At 41.7% G+C, this 20419-nt stretch overlaps 1 protein-coding gene across 2 annotated transcripts in view; it reads left to right on the top strand.

Annotated features, from left to right (window-relative positions):
* The window catches only part of LARP1B (La ribonucleoprotein 1B), a 106243-nt gene that overhangs the window by 17053 nt on the left and 68771 nt on the right, over nt 1–20419 (top strand). For both annotated transcript variants that reach the window (XR_004645787.1, XM_034770975.1), the window contains exons 2-3: nt 7428–7489; nt 15962–16021. Coding sequence is in view for 1 of the 2 variants with exons in the window: in XM_034770975.1 (XP_034626866.1) it covers nt 7428–7489; nt 15962–16021 (122 nt within the window). In the remaining variant the exon portion in view is untranslated. The remainder of the gene's footprint in view (nt 1–7427; nt 7490–15961; nt 16022–20419) is intronic.

The following is a 20419-nucleotide window of genomic DNA, read 5'->3' on the forward strand; positions in this document are numbered from 1 at the left end:
GGTGCAGGAGAATGCCAGTGGGAGCAGTAGTGGCACCTCTGTGTGGAGTGATGCAGGCAGTGGTAGACCCATGCTCCATGCTGTTCTGCCATTCATTCCCTGCAGCTGGGCCAGCTGCAGCCACTGCATGCCAGCCAGCCTGCTGTTAGCCTTTGTCAGGGCTAATAGCTGGTTAGACTCTGCTGCAGGGGGCTCTGCTGTAGCCTGTCAGGGAAGCCAGTGAAAAAGGATATTACAGTAATTAAAATATGAGATGAGACAAGACTTTTTTGCAGGGTGTACAGAATGATAAAGGTCAGATTTTTAGAAACAATAGAAAGAAAAACACAGCTGGATGTGGGGGCATGGGAGAAAGAAGAATCAAAGACTACTCACAAGTTAACAGACTGAGTTATTGACAGGGAAGATGTTTAAACAGTGAAGGAAAATGCAGGAAGGGCTTGAGAGGAAAGCAGTTAAATTTTTCATGTTAAATTTAAGATAAAGGAAGACAACCAGGAGTGGATGTCAGAGAGAGAGAGGGTGAGGCTGAAATACAAGATTTCCATTGAATGGTTGGAGACAAATCAGAAATAGAAAGGTAACTGTGAACCAAAGCCAAGGACAAGGTCCTAGTGGCTGAGAGGGAGGCTGACAAGGTGTTAGAACTGTAGATCTTCTCAACCGGGGGCCTGATATTAAAAGTAATCTCAGGTCTAGCAGGAACCCAGGTCTTTCAGTCCCTGATGCTGCACCAATAAACTTTGTGAACAAAACAGTAACAGACTGTGTGCTTAGATTCTTTGATCCAGACTCCAGAGCCTGCCACACTTGACTCTCCTAAGCAGAACATGTGGCTCCATCATCATTGTATCACTGCCTTTTGTTTATCAAAGACATTAGTAATGCTGATTTCTGGTCTGGATAAGCAGCCAACAATGAAACAGTCTTTCACTAACAGTGCACTGGGTGCTGGTCTGAAAATGGTGGGAGAGATCCCTTTCTAGCAGAACTTTTTGCTCATGATGTCAGCACTTGTATGGCACCACTGCCTCTGCAGCTAGGCAGAGCACTGGTGGAAGCTGTATTTCTGAATAACCTGTTTACTTTAATTGCATATTACTGGGGCCACTCAAAAATAGCTGCAATATTTGGCTCATGTTATGATCACCTCAATGGGCCCCACCTGTAGCTTCATTGCAGAAAAAAATAGCAAATAACATAACCAAAGATTCAGACATGCTAAATTTGCTATCATCAGAGGGTCAGATTCAGGTGTAAACTTCACTGGAGACAGTATTTTGCATACAAGAGTCAAAAAGAGAATTCTTCATTGTGTTCTGCTGATGCTTTTGGTATTGCTCTGTTTGGGTTCTTATACTGTACCTGCCCAATCATCATAGTACAGAAACACCTGTCAGTGTATCTGAACCATGGAGAAATCTGAGTCTTTAATTTTTCACCAGGTATCAGGATTTTATAATCTCTGTGGTCAGGATGACTGCACTGCTCATACAGAGAGGTTGTTTTCTCAAACACTGATTCATGGATCAGGTCACTGCTGTGGTAAATAAAATCAACATTGTTTATCATCACCATGCTTCAGATAAGGAAGCAACAAAGTGTTTTTCATGAGTCTTAAGGTATTTCAGTTTTGAAGAAGGGATTCTGCACTCTCTCCTGGATTGGAAATGGCAGAGGCCATTGCTGCAGAAATATTTGGAAAACTCAAGGCTTTTGATCTCAGTTTGGAGAAGCTGTCGTCGTATGCAGTTGATAATGTTAGTGTAAATTATGGGAAGCATAATGGCTTTTATTAAAAACTGAAAAATGCCAAAGAGGACATTATAGCAGCCACCTGCTTAGTGCACATTCTTCATAACGCAACACAATACACCGTGGGAAAGCTTGACATCAGTGTAGAACATTTAATTCTGAAGTTTATTCCCACTTTAGTATTTCTGCGATCGGAACAGAACAATTAAAGGAGATTTGTGACTGTTGAGGTGGAAGAGTGCAATCTATTCAGACACATCAGGTGGCTATCTCTTTTGCCAGCAATCAGTAGATTACTGAAGTGCTGGAAATCACTAACTAGCTATTTCCAGAGTTTAGGAGAGGAGGGTCCCAAAGTAAATTGGAACTGCTTTGGGAATGAGGGGACTACCAATGAGGTTGCTGAACTATGTTTTCTCCTCCTGAGCCATACTCTGAAGCTATTTATGACTATTGAGGCTTTTGAAGCCAAGTGTTCTTTCAGTGTGTGAGCTCATCAGTGGACTGAACATGAAACTGGAGAGAAGGATTATGGACAGGTTATTTGGCTATGCAGTGAATTCTGAGCTCAAGAAACTTAAGATATTGTTGGAAGGTTTAAAAAGGACTTTATGACCTTCTGTGAAAGACTGAAGAATTTTCGGAAGCTGTGCTGGTGGCATGAAAGAAGTGGACATGGATGAGCTCTGTGAAGAATTTGGTGTTTAGGTTTTTTACATTTCTTCTCCTGAGTTAAAGGATTGTCTGACTAGTGAGGGAGAGGTACTTGAAAATTTTCACCAAAACACAGGACAACTTCAAGAACTTGAAGAAAATCAGCTCTTTTATATCTCTCCCTCCACCCCCCAATACTGTGCAGGAATGCTCTCATGAAGAGGGTTTTCTCTCTGATGACCTCAGCTTGAAAAAATGAAAAGAGTAGGCTGGATGTAAAAAGCATGAAAGTGGAGCTTCAGAAATCTGTCCATTTAACAGGGGAATGCAAGAATATGTACTTTGAGTTCCTCAAGAACAAAGAACTTCTGAAGGAGGTCTGTGATGGGCAAAAGTGCCAACACAAATAAAGGGTTATAGTACTCTGTGAATTAGGCACACCACTGAATCCACTTTTCGCTAGCAAGTCTAACTGTATTTACATTGTCACATTGTTCCCTATATACACGAACACTATTTTATTGAAGAAGTTCTCAGTTGTGCTGTAATTTTTATTCTGTTTTGTGTAATCGTACACAACTGAATGCAGGTTCTTGATTTGCATTAAACTAAACTAGCCAAAAATCAGAATTAGTCTTTTAGTATGATAGGAGTGAGCTGGGCATTTTAAATGTGGCAGTGTTTTTTTGATACAGGTTTTATTAGCTCTCATCTCTTGTATGTTGGGACTTGCCAGCGAGGGTGGGAACATTGTGTATTCTGTGGATCCATCGGTGGCCACTCTAGTCATGGGGGGACTGCAACCTATTTCCCCTGCAAAGGGCCAGTCAGCCTGTGACAATGTGGAACAAAATAAATCCTAACGCTGATATAGTTCATTTAGTAGATGCAGATTGTTAAACTGTCAATTATGCAGGGAAGAAAATGTTAAATATTTGATCTGTAATTAAACTGGACAACACATCCATCTCATAATCATGAAATACTTTCTATTCCAACCTTAACTGAAGATGTTAATCAGAATCTATAAAGGCTGTACATTTCAAAATCAACAAGTCAAAAAAACTTGTGCCATGAATTTTGGGTTGGCTAAGGGGCACTCTGGAATGCTAATAACTTTTAAATAATTTTTGGAAAACTGGGGAAACTTCTGAAGAAGCTAATTATGTGCCAGTATTTAAAAACATCCTGAGTAATTAAGGGTGTTTAGCCTCATAGTATTCCTAGGCAAAACAATGGAACAACTGATGATGAGACTTCATTCTGAAAAATCAGAGTACAAATATAATGGGTCTTGCCAAATGAACTGGTTATAAGTCTGCTTGATAAAGATAACTGATGTACTATATTTGGATTGCCCTAAGGCACTGATTTACTAACAAATGATATTTGTAATTAAGAAAATTAACCCTACACAAAATCAGGATGACATGTTAAATTAAAAACTAACTGAAAGATCTCACAACCTAATTGTTAATGGGGAATCAACAATGAGAGGGGATATTTTAGTGGAGTCCCACAGGAATCAGTTTTCAGCTTAGTGTTACTCATTATTGTTGTCAATGATCTGTCGACCTAAAGAGCTTTTAAAATCGACTTCTGTATTCCTCCCCCGTGAGGGGAGTAGCACTAAAATTGACTTTGCTGGGTCGAATTTGGGGTAGTGCGGACGCAAATCGATAGTATTGGCCTCTGGGAGCTATCCCAAAGTGCTCCATTGTGACCGCTCTGGACAGCACTTTGAACTCTGATGCACTAGCCAGGTACACAAGAAAAGCCCCAGGAACTTTTGAATTTCATTTCCTGTTTGGTCAGCGTGGCGAACTCAGCAGCACAGGTGACCATGCAGTCCCCCTAGAATCATAGAGCGTAGAATGTTTCTACGCTCCACCTATCATCTCGATCCCTGAGGTTATCGCAGATTAGAAGGCAAAAAAAAATGCACTCGGAAGGACATGTTTTCCGAGCTCATGCAGTCCTCCCGCACTGATAGGGCACAGCTTAATGCATGGAGGCATTCAGTGGCAGAGGCCAGGAAAGAATTAAGTGAGCGCGAAGAGTGGAGGCAGGACACGATGCTGAGGCTAATGGGGGAGCAAATGGACATGATGAAGCATCTGTTGGAGTTGCAGGAAAGCCAGCAAGAGCACAGACGCCCGCTGCATCCACGGTATAACCACCTACCCTCCTCCCTATGTTCCATAGCCTCCTTACCTAGACGCCCAAGAACGTGGGGGGCGGGAGGCTCTGGGCACCCAGCCACTCCACTCCAGAGGATGGCCCAAGCAACAGAAGGCTGTCATTCAAACAGTTTGATTTTTAGTGTGGCTACAATAAGCAATGTGGCCTTGTCCTTCTCTCCTCCCCCACCACACCCAGGCTACCTTGTCCATTACCTTTTTTTTTTTAAATTAATAAAGAATGCATGGTTTCAAAACAATAGTTAGTTTATTTCAAAGGGGGGAGGGTGGTTGGCTTACAAGGAATTTAAAATCAACAAAGGCGGTGGGTTTGCATCAACGAGAAACACACACAACTGTCACACCGAAGCCTGGTCAGTCATGAAACTGGTTTTCAAAGCCTCTCTGATGCGCAGCGTGCCTTGCTGTGCTCTTCTAATCGCCCTGATGTCTGGCTGCTCAAAATCGGATGCCAGGTGATTTGCCTCAACCTCCCACCCTGCCATAAACGTCTCCCCCTTACTCTCTCAGATATTATGGCGCACACAGCAGTAACAGTGGGAATGTTGGTTGCGCTGAGGTCTGACCAACAGCTCCAGCGAGCTTTTAAATGTCCAAAGACACATTGTACCACCATCTGCACTTGCTCAGCCTATAGTTGAACTGCTCTTTACTACTGACCAGGCTTCCTGAACAGATCCCCCGAGCTCATCGCTGGGGAGCAGGAGAGCAGAGTTGCAGTGGAATCGGTGGATGACGACGGTTAGCAGTCCTACTGCACTGTCTGCTGTGAAGGCAAGGAGCTGCTGCTGTGTAGCAATGCCAGCTGCTGCAGGTGCTTGTGTGTCAAATGCTTGGAGGTCTGGGTAGGGCAAGATACCTCAGCCAAGGCAAAAGAGCAAGAGCCCTGGAGCTGTTACATGTGTCAACCACAGAAGTGCTATGTAGTGTTACAGTGCCGACCGGACTGGAATGTAGGGCTGTAAGACTTCTTCACCAGCAACAAAGGACAGGAATATGATGCATCTAAAATCTAAAAAGGCCCACTCATTTCCCAGAGTCACTACCCTTGATAACAGAATGTCAATGATTGCATTGGCTGCTTGGTCATAGCAGCCCCCACAGTAGACGTGCCCACAACAGCAGCGGTGACGGTGAGCTGAGCGGGCTCCATGCTTGCAGTGGTATGGTGTCTACATGGGTAACCCAGGAAAAAAGGTGCAAAACCATTGTCTGCCGTTGCTTTCATGGAGGGAGGGGCGACTGATGACATGTACCCCAAACCACCCGCGACAATGTTTTTGCCCCATCAGGCATTGGGAGCTGAACCCAGAATTCCAATAGGCGGCAGAGACTGCAGGAACTGTGGGTATAGCTACCACAGTGCACCGCTCCAAAAGTCGATGCTAGCCATGGTAGTGAGGATGCATTCCGACTTAATGCGCTTAGTGTGGACATACGCAATCATCTGTATAAAATCGATTTCTAAAAATTGACTTTTATAAAATCGACCTATTTCGTAGTGTAGACATACCCAGAGTGGGTCAGCCACACATTATTGGCCCTCATGATGTTCTTCTGGATATTAAGGAAAATAATTCCCTTCATTACAGGCATTACTGGATGAAACTTTGACCTGTGTTATGCAGGCGATTGTATATTTTGACATATGCTGTTGACAATTATCTGATCAAAGTAAACAGCCTTAAATCAAACTAATAAGATCTCAAGCAGCATTTTTCTTTCCCTTCCTATCTGAAATTTGACACATGTATGTGTGTATGGAGAAATCGACATTTGCTGACAAAAATCTAATCCTTCCAAGCCTGGATATAAAGTAGCAGTGTTGAATGGGTTTCACTCTTGCTTTTCTCAGCTTTTTTTATTTACTTTGCTGACTGTGGCTTGGTTATGAGCAACAGTTGTTTTCTGGACAGAATGTTTTTTTGCAGTCATCAATGCTTGAAATAGGTATTTCTGTGTAAATGGGCAAACTTCTGTTTAATATGCAGTTTGTGTGTGTGTATCTTTTTTCTTTCTTGTTTTCTATGTTCCAGGCAATGTTCTCTGGTAAAACTAGCATATGAGTTATTGGGGCAAAAAAGATTACTAAGGATTTATGAATTTGTAATAAGTTCTTTATCATGTGCATTTACACAATTGTAGATATGAAAGAATTCGATCTTTAAAATATTATAGCTTTTGATAAGATATGTTGTTTTGCAGATTTTGCTCATTTTTAAATCAGCCTTTTTTAGATTTAGGTCCAGACTTTTAAAGGTAACACTTAAGTGATGTAAGAGCCTAAATCTCATTTTTTTTTTTTTTCCAGAAGGAGGAAATCCCATAGACTCCAAAATCCCTTTTGAAAATGAGATTTAGGCTCATAAATCAATTAGGCGTCGCAATGCTGAGTGCTGAAATGCCTAAATACCTTTAAAAATCTGGGCCTAAGATCCCAATATTTTATGATGCAGACAATTGTCAAAGATTTTATTTTCATAGTATAATTTACCTAATATTGAAATCCCTCAAATCTGTAGAAACCTGTAAATATTTATGAAAATAAATTATATAGCTCCCAGTCTAGCACAGCACTTAAACATGTGCTTAACTTTAAGCACATGAATAGTCTCAATTATTTAAAAATACACTGACTAGAGTGGAACTACTTACCTGCTTGGCTGTATTGGGCCACAGAAAAGAGCTTTAGCATTGTATTAAGGATTAGGGAGCAAAATTTTTGAATATACTCTTCCACACTTGGTTTTTCTAATATAAAAGCATAATCAAAATGTAATTTCTTACCTGGAAATGTTTTTTCCTTCTTCCCTTTAGAACTGCCAAATTCCACTAAAGTTATAAAAGCAGGGAAACCGAAGACCAGGAAACCCAGCAAGGTTTGTATTTGCCGGAAAAGCAGTTTAACCTGTGAATATCAGGTCTGATTAGATTGAGACCACATAATAGAATCTATTGATTTGAACTAACATTTTAACTGCACTGTTGATATGATAAGAAATGTAAATTGTCAATAGAGAAATATTTTTTTCTAAATATTTTATCTGTATAAGTAGCTGGTATTGTTCAAGTAAATTTTAGTCTGCTGGGAAATGTTTAAGGTTGCACCCTAAAGATGTGTTATGATCTCCCTGGCTGATGGGTTAATTCAAGTGATAGTTGAGGGGGGGTTTCAAAAAAGGGGACAAGATCAAAAATTTAGAAAGAGCTGAAGACTGTAGCATCGGAAGCAGCAAAGAAAGATTTTTGGATTCCATCTGCCCACACTTGTGTGCCTGGTGTAGAGAAGCAGGTCTGGCTCTTGCCCTGTGTCAGGGTTGGGTGCAGCCTCACTGCCAAGTCCCTGTCTCAGAGAAGAGGTGGTGCTTTAGGGTGATCTTCCACCTCCATGCAACCAGTGGCCTTCACTCCCAACTGCCATGCTGGAGCCTCTACATTTATTTATTGACAAATAAAACTTGAATTTTAAAATATTGTATGCAGAATTTTTATTTTTGGGGGGCAGAATTTTAAAGATTTTTGGCATGGAGTTCCCTCAGGAGTAATCTTTGGAGCCTGATGATTAGTGTTGTCTTAGGTTTCTTGTGTTGTTTTCCAATTTTATAGTAAGAATAAAATGAATTTGTATATTACGTTGTGTATATAATGTTTCAGATTTCTGATGTCTGATTTCTAAGAGTAGATGGCTTATCTGACTCCAAGTGTACAAAGTAATTTGAACTTTTAAATATGAAGTAGCAGTTATGTATGTAATCTAATGTTGGAGAAGAATTTCCAATGGTTTTAAAATATTTTTGACTAAAAATGTCTGAATTTTATTTAGGGTCAATTGTATTTCATTTTTATAATTAGATGATTCTGAAGCTTCAGAATAATGTCTGGTGATGTTGACCTTAGGAGCAATAACAGATTGCTTCCAGTGAAAATTTGTCAACATTCTAAACATTTCTTGTTTTTCAAAAAAGGCTATTGTTAGGGCTGTTTTAGCATCAAATGCTTTTTTTAATTGAAAGCCTAAGATTCTTAAATTTTATGAGTTCTTCTTTGAATGATTGCATGTGTCCATTGTAGATGTTGCATGGCTCATGCAACCGTGCAGAGTTTTCCCTAGCAGTATCTGAAGGGATGGCCACGCATGCACCCTGGTTTCTCTCATGCCCCTCCCTTCCTTCAGTTCCTTTTAACTGTCAGGTGGCTGGAGCATATTACTGTGCTTTGGTACAGTCCCTCATTCCTCTATGAACACCCAAAGATTGTATATAGTTATAATAAATTCTTAATTAGTAGTACTCATTTTTTTGTCCATTTGGACATTTGTGACTTTATTTTAATTTATTTGCTCTAGGTCAGTAGGCTTCTCCAAGCTTTGGTTGGTACTGGGGGAGGCTATGCCAAGGCCCCTGGCTTTATGCCTTGCTCCCAGTGTCAAAAGCCAATGGCTCATTAGTAACCCCCACTCTCACTGTTCCACATTAGAGACAGGTGTCTCTTCTGCTGCAGCTACAAATCAAGAACAAGGAAGTGCCTTAGATATATTTTCACAGTGGCCATTCTTCACACGGCTCAGTTGGCGCAGGGAAGCGAATCGACCGTTCCTTCACAAGTGCTCCTCCAACCTTGCTAATTGACCTTGACCAAAGGAGATCTCCTTCACCAGAGTCATCCTCCAGCAAGCCTACGCACTTGGAGCATTCTTATCTGACTACTTCAAAGTCCTTGGTGCAGGACTCCTCTATAGCAGAAGCTCAGTGGTTTGAGCATTGGCCTGCTAAACCCAGGGTTGTGAGTTCAGTCCTCGAGGGGGGCCATTTAAGGATCTGGGGCAAAAATCTGCCAGGGACAGTTCTTGGTCCTGCTGTGAAGGCAGGGGACTGGACTCGATGGCCTTTCAAGGTCCCTTCCAGCTCTATGAGATAGGTATATCTCCATATTAAAGTAAGCCACTCCGGTACCAAAGGTTACCTATTTTGTCTCGCAGGTCCCTGGTACCATCTCACAGTGACTGTCATAGGACTGAGCTGTTGACTCTGGTACCCATACGGGGGCCATTAAGGCAGGCTACTTTATTGGTGACTACAATGGATCTGGCACTTCTGCTTACTGTGGATCAACTGTCTATCTTAATGTCAACAAAACTGAAGCTACATAGTTACAAAGGACCTGTTGTGCCTCTGTGTTTGTATCACCACTTATTCATGGTGAAGGCCATTTACTGGTACTATTGCATGCAGCGCAGACTTTTACCAGCATTGGTGTCTGTTATGGCACCCTTTCTCTGAGGACCGGTACCATCTTCCTTAGCTTCTTCTGTGATGACATCTAGGCCTACGGTACCTGCTCCACCTCTGTGCTCAATACTGAAAGCCAGGAAGCCTCTGCTGCTGCTGCAGTACTGCATTCTCACCATAGATCTTAGGCCTGGTCACTTGTCTCTTTCCAGAATTGCACCAATCTGACCTTCAAAGTATCCCTACTTCTCATTGGAATCCAGAATGGGTTCCTATGCCTCCCATTACAGACAGTCCAATTCATCCTCCAGAACTCATTCCTACTCTCATAGAAGACACTCAGCAAGAGCAGATTGAAGGATTGGGTGGCCTGGTCTTGACACAATTGGACTCTCATACCATATCCGTCTCCTCATTGGCCTTTCTCTGGCATCAAGATTGTCATCCCCACTTCCTCACAGAAGCCGGTCTCGGAGAAAGGAGAGGCTTCCCTGCCCAGTATCAATAGACCAGCGATTGTTGATACAGAATAGCCTACAGACACTATACTACAGGCAATTCCTCAACCTCCTGTGGATTTACCTTTTAATTTGGCTGTGCAGGACTTGCCTCAAGAGGGATCTAATGAGGCTCAGGTACCAGAAGCTTCTTCTCTGCTATCGATGACTTCAGAGTTTACCAAGAACTGAAAAGGACGGCTATAGCTCTTGGTGTTCAAATAGAACTGGTGGAAGAAAATTCTCCTAAATTTATAGATGTATTACACCCAGCTATGGCAGTGAAGGTAGCCCTTCCTAAAAATGAGGGGATAATGCAGCCTACTAAGTCACTCACAAATCCCTTCATCTGTGGCAAATTACGGAAAATAAATACCAGATACTGTCTCATGGGTTTGACCAGTTCTGTTTTGCACCCTACACTGGGCTCACCGGTGGTAGCTGGAGCGAATGAATGGTACTGCAAAGGTTGAGCTAAGGCTACCCAAAAGGAAAAGGATGCAAAAAAGCTAGACCTTTTTAGGAGAGAGGTGTATTCAGTGGTGGGGTTATAGTTTCGCATTGCTCCTCCCCATTTGAGTAGTCCTATTGTCAACGACCTCACTCTCTTGGACCAATGTCTAAATTCCTAAACAAGTTACCTACGGACGAGTTTCAGTCCCTCTTGGTGAGAAGTCATCTGGTCCGTATGTCAGCTCTGCAGGCTTCCTTGGACACTGCTGTCCCAGCTTCAAGGATCCTAGTGATGGCAATAACGATGCACCATTTCTCATAGCTGTCGTCATCAGGGATTCCTGGAGAAATACAGTAGACAATTAAAGACTTTTCCTTTTGCTCCCAGGAGGACAAAATATTATCCTCCGTTTCAGCTGAGGCAACAGTTCTACCTCTCCAGGCAGTTTGACTAAACCAGGCACAAACACAGGCTGCGAAGAATGAGGCTTCCGCTATCTGCCTTGGTCTCTTCATCAAGGCAGCCAAAGGCCTCAAAGCATCCTGTTTGACTTCTCCATTGAGGACAGCATACCTATTAGTGCAGATCTTACTGGCCCTTTCTCTGCCTGTGGGAATAGGTTATCCAATTTCCTAAGTGTGTGGCAGACTATCACCACAGAGAAATGGGTGCTAAACATGGTGGATTGGGGATATACCCAGTAGTTTCTTTATATCCTCCTCCCACCTCCCAGTCCCTTTTCAGGGACTCCTCTCTCAAGTCCATGCTAAGGCAAGAAGGGGAGACTCTCTGTGTTCAGGAGCTAAAGAAGAGGTGCCTCCTCAACATGGAGGGGGAGGGGGGGCTACTATCATTATTTCCTAAAGCCAAAGGGGATCTCAGATCCATTCTAAACCTTCTGATCAAACAAGCTGTATTAGGAGACACTCATGGTGTATCAGGAACTCCTTAACTCTCAATGCATCATAGCTGCTGGGAGTTCAGAATTGCCTGGCAGACCGCCTGAGCACACTGTTCAGCCTAGATCATGAATGAGCTCTCAACACGACAGTTTTAAGGTCAGTGATTTGAGTATGTGTAGGGATTTCTATGATGAATTTGTTCGCAACTGAGCAGAACAGAAAATGTCCTCAGTTCTGTTCCTGAGCTGGCCACAGTCCATTTCAGATGCTTTCATGGGACAAAAACCTGCTGTGTGCATACCACCCCAGCACCCCTCATTCCAAAGACATAGTGAAACTAAAGCAAGAACGAGGCAGAATGATCTTCACGCTTCAGCCTGGCTGAGGCAACTCTAGTACTTGGATCTGCACAGATTGTCCATCAGAGAACTCTTACTTCTGCCACTAGGCAAAGACTTGATTTCCCAGCATTACATGCGCACGTTGCACCTGAATCTGCATGTGGTGAACCTCTCATCTTGGTTCCTTGGTGCTTAAAACCAGAGAAGCCGCACTGTTCAGTGACAGTCCAGAATATCCTGCTCAGCAGCAGAAAGCCATCCATGAAAGCTCCTTACCTTTGTAAATGGAAGCGCTTCTCTACCTGAGCAGCTAGCCATAATGTCTCCTACACAATCTACAATTCCAAAGATTTTGGACTGTCTTTTACATCTTAAAGAATCAGGTATAACATTCAGTGCTATTAAGGTGCATTTGATTGCAAATTCAGCATTTCACCTGTATATTGCTGAAAGGATTGTTTTCGCTAATCCTAGGACAGCCATGTTCCTAAATGGACTAGATAAACTGTTTTCCACCTATTCAGGACTCAGATTCACCTTCGGATATGAATCTAGTTCTGTCAGGTCTTACGGATCCTCCATTCAAGCCCTTAGCCTCTTGCTCAATGTTACACCTCTTGGTGAAGATGGCCTTTTTGCTAGCCATCACCTTTGTGGGGAGAGTGGGGGAGCTACATGCCCTGGTAACAGATTCTTCATGAATATAGTCTACAGGGACAAGGTGCAATATAGGGTTTGGCCTGTTATACAGGAAGTCAGACTAGCTGATCACAAGCTTCTCTTCTAAGAGCATAAGGACGGCCATACTGGGTCAGACCAAAGGTCCATCTAGCCCAGTATCCAGTCTTCCAACTGTGGCCAATGCCAGGGGTCCCGAAGGGAATGAACAGAACAGGTAATCATCAAGTGATCCATTTCCTGTCGCTCATTCCCAGCTTCTGGCAAACAGAAGCTAGGGACACCATCCCTGCCCATCCCGGCTAATAGCCATTGATGGACGTATCCTCCATGAATTTATCTTGTTCTTTTTTGAACCCCGTTATAGTCTTGGCCTTCACAACATCCTTTGGCAAAGAGTTCCACAAGTTGACTTGCGTTGTGTGAAAAAATACTTTCTTTTGTTTGTTTTTAAACCTGCTGCCTATTAATTTCATTTGGTGACCCCAAGTTCTTCTGTTAGAAGAAGTAGTAAATAGCAAGTCCTTATTTATTTTCTCTACACCAGTCATGATTTTATAGACCTCTATCATATCCCTCCTTAGTTTCTTTTCCAAGCTGAAAAGTCCCAGTTTTATTAATCTCTCCACATACAGAAGCCGTTCCATACCCCTAATAATTTTTGTTGCCCTTTTCTGCACCTTTTCCAGTTCCAATGTATCTTCTTTGGGATGGGGCGACCACATCTGCATGCAATATTCAAGATGTGGGCATACCATGGATTTATATAGAGGCAATATATTTTCTGTCTTCTTATCTGTCCCTTTCTTAAGGATGCCCAACATTCTGTTAAAAGAACAGGAGTACTTGTGGCACCTTAGAGACTAACAAATTTATTATAGCATAAGCTTTCATGGACTACAGCCCATTTCTTCGGATGCATATAGAGTGAAACATATATTGAGGATATATATATATATACACACACACACACACACACACACACACACACACACACACACACACACACAGAGAGCATGAACAGGTGGGAGTTGTCTTACCAACTCTGAGAGGCCAATTAAGTAAGAGAAAAAAACCTTTGAAGTGATGATCAAGCTAGCCCAGTACAGACAGTTTGATAAGAAGTGTGAGAATACTTACAAGGGGAGATAGATTCAATGTTTGTAATGGCTCAGCCATTCCCAGTCCTTATTCAATCCTGAGTTGATTGTATCTAGTTTGCATAGCAATTCCAGCTCAGCAGTCTCTTGTTGGAGTCTGGTTTTGAAGTTTTTCTGTTGTAAGATAGCCACCCGCACGTCTGTCATTGAATGGCCAGACAGGTTAAAGTGTTCTCCCACTGGTTTTTGAGTATTATGATTCCTGATGTCAAATTTGTGTCCATTAATTCTTTTGCGGAGAGACTGTCCGGTTTGGCCAATGTACATGGCAGAGGGGCATTGCTGGCACATGATGGCATATATCATCCTATACAGCAAACAGGGAAAGATTAAGAATGAACTCTCAAAACTGGATACTCTCATAAAAAAACAACCTTCCACACAAACTTCCTCACGGATAAACTTTACAAAAACTCTCTGAAACCAATGTTCTGTTAGCTTTTTTGACTGCTGCATATTGAGTGGATGTTTTCAAAGAACTATCCACAATGACTCCAAGATCTCTTTCTTGAGTGGTAACAGGTAATTTAGACCCCATCATTTTATCTGTAGAGTTGGGATTATGTTTTCCCATTGTGCATTACTTTGCATTTATCAACATGTTGGCCTTGGAATCTGTGAAACCCGAAGTTTCTTTCCAAAGTAGTATCTGATTTCCACTTCATTAGTCAATACACTTACCGGTCCTTTTTCTGAATCCACGTGCTCACAAAACTAAAAGCTGAACACTTCAGGTGTGTGCCAAGCCCTACCTTTTTGTCTGGGTAGAACAAAGCCCTTTGGTTTCTTCCCAGCTCTTTGGATCCTCTGTAGAACAGCTAAGAGGTCATCCTGTTATGACACAATGGCTCTTGAGATGGATTACCAGCTGCATTGCTATGTGCTATTCTGTTAAAGGTAGAACCTCCTGAAAAGTCAGCACACTGCATGTAGGTTGCATTTCTCCTCTGCTATGTTTGTGGGAAACGCCCCCATCATCAACATTTGTACAGCAGCAGTGTGGTCCTCTGTTAACATATTTGCTAGATTGTGTTGTTATTGTGCCATCGAGGGAAGATGAAAATATGGGGAAAACAGTCCTATATTCTGTCTTCAAATGAGACACCTAGCCCCACCTCCACTGAAAATCGCTTGGGGGCATCTGCGGTGGAATGGACTTATACAATCATTCAAAAGACAAAATGGTTACTCATCTTTTTGTAGCTGTTGCTTTTTTGAGATGTGTTGCATATGTCCATTCCAAGATCCACCCTCCTTCCCCAGTGCGCTGGAGTCCTCATCTAACCTTCTGGTAGGAAGGCTCTATCCTTCATACTCTCTGTTCAGAACACGAGGGAAACCAGAGAGCATGCATTGCAGCCCTACAGTTGCAGCATGGGAAAACTCTCCAGCATCAGTGCGCGAGGTGTGTATTACACCTGCAGTGAAGTGGACATATGCAACACAATTCAAAGACAACTAGTTATGAGGTGAGTAACCTTTTTTTAACACTTTTTCTTAGGACTGTTAACGTAGCTGTGAAGAGAACTCTGGGCAGACGGGAGATAATCAGAGATTTAAAGAGGGAAAAAGAGTTCATATATTACAATTAGCAGTCTAGTTGCTTTCATCTAAAAGATTTTTATCCAAATGAAATACACCTGTCCAGTAGCATATTGTAACTGTGACATATGGGGTTTTTAATTAGTTGCTGGGAGTGCTTTTTATGGCTATATCCATTAAATAGAACTCTGTCCATCAAAGAGTTAGGCTGAAAATTACAGTAACAGCAAGCTAAAGAAGTTTGTCATTAGGATCCCCTTTTTAACATCGTTTTATTTTAAATCTTAATTTACTATGGTGTAGAACTTTGCATTGGAGGCAACCACTCTGAGTAGCTGACTGGATTGCATACTGGGGTTTTTTTTGTTGGTTAAAGTAATGGTGTACCTGGTTTCCATTACAGTTCTCACATATCAAATGAGAAGTGATTTATTCTGATTACTGTTATGAAACATAGTCCATCTCTGACTATCACTGTTAAGTGTGCCAGACCTCATCCACTCATTCTGAAATGCTGTTCTGGTAAACATATATTTTGTAACTTTACAGGCTAGTGACTTCAATGATACCACAAATTGGCCAACACCAAGTGAAATAGCAAACAATGAAGTGAGTATACTATGTTTATATACTTTTATATATAGTCTGAATTATATTTTTTATAAACCTACAAAGCTTGTGGACCCCTCTGTTGCAAGCTCATTATATGGTGAATCTGGTTAAGCATTTTAGGGTTTCAGCAGAAAAACTGAAAAGTATTTTGCAGTATGAGTCAAAGTTCATGGAGTACAGTTTGATTAAGGTGATACATGCCTATCCCCTGCCTATCCCACCGAGGTGGAACAACACCAGTTCTGCTGACTTCAGGGCCCTCCTATACATGGAAGTGTACAGGATTTATCCCATAATTTTACATCTTAATTCACCTTTAAGAAGTGTCAGCATGGATCTTCCTTTTTGAGATGTGTGTGCATGGAGAATGAATCCTTTGCAACACTGTAACCCTTTGGCCTGGGTACATGCTTTCCTCATGGATCTAAATGCTTAGTGCAAGGTTCTATAAGCAGCCATGGCCCTGACTCCATCCTGCTTCCTTTGTCTGCTTCAGGAGTGAACACTGAATCCCTGGATAACTTTTCTGTTACATTCAGATTCTTACTCTGCCTGTCACCATGATATTGATGTGTTGAGCTGGGCTAATAACTCTTATTTCAGTTCACTGGCAGTACAAAAGAAAAACCAACTTTGGTTCAGGTCAAACCAAATGAAAATATTGTGACAACTTTTGATGAATTGAAAAGATCTGTTTTGGGTTAAACAAAACATTTCCTTTGGCCTGAAATAAGTTTTTTTGTTTTTGTTTTTTGGGTGGCTGAATGGCTAGAGCACTTACCTGGGATGTGGATGACCCAGCTTCAATCCCCCAGTCTGCTTGATGTGGAGAAGGGATTTGAATTTGGGCCTTCCATATTACAGGAGAGTGCCCTAGCTGCTGGGCAAGGGGGTATTCTGGGACAGACATCTCTCAAATTCTTCTGTTGAAGCTGTTACGCTTTATAAATAATTAGTCATTGGAGCAGGCATTTGAACATCCTAGGTAAGTGCCCTAGACAGCAGGCTGTAGAATCGTGTTCTCTTTCCCTGGCCCAATGACTGTTCTTTGTCATTCATAATAAAATAATATATTGTTGGATTTAGATAGGCTTCATACTAGTTTTGTGACTTCAACAAGTGCTGTTTCAGTCTTTGGCTCCATTCTGCCCCATCATGATTTTCTTGATGCTGCAACCAACCAAAGGGTTTTGAGGTTCAAGTGATACAGTTCATGCTTCCTATGATGGTACAATGTCTGATATGAGCCAAAGGAACCACCTTAAGTGTCTCTTTTAGGGATATTCACAGACCAAAATCTGTTCAACCTTTGCTCTTCAATTCTGCCAGGATCCTGAGTCTACTGAAGGCATTTTGCATGGAACGGTCATCCTCTACTGTCAACGTTCTTTTTGGGCCAGATCCAGCCAAGTTCATTGGCACCAATGACTGCACTGATGACATCAACATTGAAACTTATGCAAATATTAAAGAAACTAATCTAGGATTTGGGTCTGTGATATCAGGGCATATAAGGAGTGTAAGATGAAGCAGCACCACTAATCTTGCTGTTCTCTCAAATTCAGTTCAAAACAATGGAAGTGTATAATGTATATTCTGAGAGTCTGCCACAGAATTCACTTCTTCCTACTAAATTTTGCTTCAGGATCTTAACTTCCATTTTTTTTTTTTTAAGAATTGTTATTAGCCCTTATGGTTGCAGGGAAAACCTGAACAGGATGTAAACCAGTGACAATCGATGCCCATGTGGTTCTGCAGAGAGCCTAAAATAACAGCTCTAAGAGGTGCCATACTACCCTTGTTATCTATGCCACCTATATACAAGTTGGTGGATAGATTGTATCAGGCTCCTTAGTTGGATTTTGAGCATTTATATACCCATGCAACACCATGGCATTCTCAGCAGTCACTGAGGGGTCAAGGATATGAAGAGAGCCACTTTCTACACTCTTCGACAAGGAGACAAAGATGATGAACTTAACTGTGTCATAAGATGAGCTCAGCAGCAGCTTTGCACAATAAAGTTGCAAATTTGTGGGTGCTGCTGGTGAGGTAAAACTATCTGCTTTGGGATAAGCTCCTCCCTTTGTCAGAGTGCTTTCCTGGGTAGTTGAAAATAGACATAAGCCATTAGTAAGGAAGGTTAGAAAGGGGCTCATCCATGCCTTCTTTGATACTTCATATGTGAACTAAAAGTCAGGATGTCTGAGTTTGTATAGTCTTCTGATAGGTGGAAATGTAGAGATTATTCAGTGTTAGTTCTATTTGACTTTATTGCAAGCTGCTTTGCAATTCCCATACTTTTTCAGGCATTCCTCTTGTGAGAAAATGCAACATAAAGTAACTTCCCTCCCATGACTGAGAACAATAGAAGTTCCCCAGAAATATTTGGAAAGAGTTCTTCTCTCATTCCCTAGTTTATATGGGGGAAAGAGAGACTAGGGAACTGTCCTATACTGGAGCTTAAGAAACTGAACAGGTACACAAAGAGGTTTAAATTCTGTATGATTTTAATCCCTTTTTAAACCCGTGTGATTGATTTGGGGCTCTGTCTAAAAGAAGTCTATTTCTGTATGTCTTTCCAGCTGGTCCACTGAAAGTACTTAAGTCTCTCTCTGTGTGTAGACCAAAACAGATTCCTTCACATGCTCTACAGCATCAAGGATCTTTACCATTTACCTGGTTGTAGTTGCTGCTCCTTGAGGTATTTAGTGGTTATAACATCAACCAAGAGAGTCTGTAAGATGCCAGTCGTGATTGCTGAGGTGCCCTAAATAGTATTCCATAAAAGTAAGGTACATTCCAAATTGCTAACTTGGTGGCTTCTGACTTCTGTATGAATATGTCTATCTTACAGTATTTTTCTAAGATCCTGCACATTACCAGATGAGGCTATGTTGCATAGTGCAAGATGTTAAAATTGCATTTAACTGCAGCATATGTAGGACTGTTACTTATATACAAATTTCCTACATTGCTTATGGTAATAAATTCAGGGGGAGACTATCTTTGCTAAAAGACTGTCTAAAGGGTTAAGCTTTGCATTCAAATGTTATGTTGCGATACCTAAAGTGTATTCTAACAGATCCAAAGCAGTTGTCGCAACATATCTGAAAAATCTTTCTGATCGTATGTTTGCAATACATAATTTTGATTGTTAGTATGATGCCCAATTAAAGAAAAGTCTTCTAATATTTATTAAAAATACTACACAATTTTCCTTCTTTGAGAGTTGTTGTTACTGAATCTCCCAGAAGTGATCTGCAGTATACAGGCAGTACTCAATGGAAAACAGTTGCTTGTAAATTCCTTAATCTGAATTTTGTAAGTAAAATATATAGACAGATATTGTCAACCACGTTCTGGTACCCTTTTTAATCTGTTTTTTTAAATTCTGATTAAATGGAATGGAAGAACAAGAGTTGGTGCCTATGGTTCTTTGTAACCTTGAACAAATATTTGGATTGATTAGGGAACATACTTACAGCTCCACTAGTCAGAGCCTTCTGAGATATTCTCTTTAAAAATTAAAACAGATTAGGGTCCTGTAAGTGAGTCTCTCTAAAGACAGTAACTACAGTTCAAGAAGACTGGTAAGTAAACTTTCATCTCTTTAGTGCTGGTCTCTGTGTATTTCACTATGGATACAACTAAGATGAGGGAATTTTTGCAAGCAGTATCCGAGGGTCTGCACCTGCACCCCTGCTCTCAAGTTCCACATTGATGGTATAAGAGGTGGGGAGGACGAACTGCTTCTCCAATTCCTTCCTACTGCTGCATAGCCTGAGTCAGAATCCTACAGTTCGGAGCTGATCCTTTCTCATTCCCTGTAAATGTCCAAACTTTTATTTTCTTAAGTTTTATTTTTTTAATAGTTCCCCAGTTAGTGTTCGAATCCCCACCCCAAGGAACCTTCACGGTATCCCAGGGTGGAACTTAGATTATGCCCAGGATGCTGGGCTTCAAAAACTTTCGCCTGGCTCCATTCCTTTTTGGGGAGCAACAACTGCCAGTGCTGTTATCAAGACTAATCCTCACCAGGGAGATCTAACAGCAGCAGCAATTGGGGATTCTGGAAGAAGTCTATCTGCTGTCCTGTCCACTAGCCATGGTTTCCCCTCAATGTAATCAACAGTGCCACCAGTGGAGCCATATCCAACCTTTCCATGGTAGGAGATTCAGCTTCACCTCCACCTAAAGAGATCAACCCAGGCAGGACATTGAGAATCTCCTGGATCCAGTCTTGGCCACAGAAACAGAGCCCCCCCCCCCCCAGAAGATGGGTGGTACTAAATGCCTCAGACCACTGTGACCTACTTTTGACTCCTCATACTGGCCTTACTGGGTTCCGTGGTACATGGAATCCATGTGATCCAATGAGGAGCCTTACCACCC

Source organism: Trachemys scripta, chromosome 5 (assembly GCF_013100865.1).
Source record: "Trachemys scripta elegans isolate TJP31775 chromosome 5, CAS_Tse_1.0, whole genome shotgun sequence".
Lineage (NCBI taxonomy): Eukaryota > Metazoa > Chordata > Testudines > Emydidae > Trachemys > Trachemys scripta.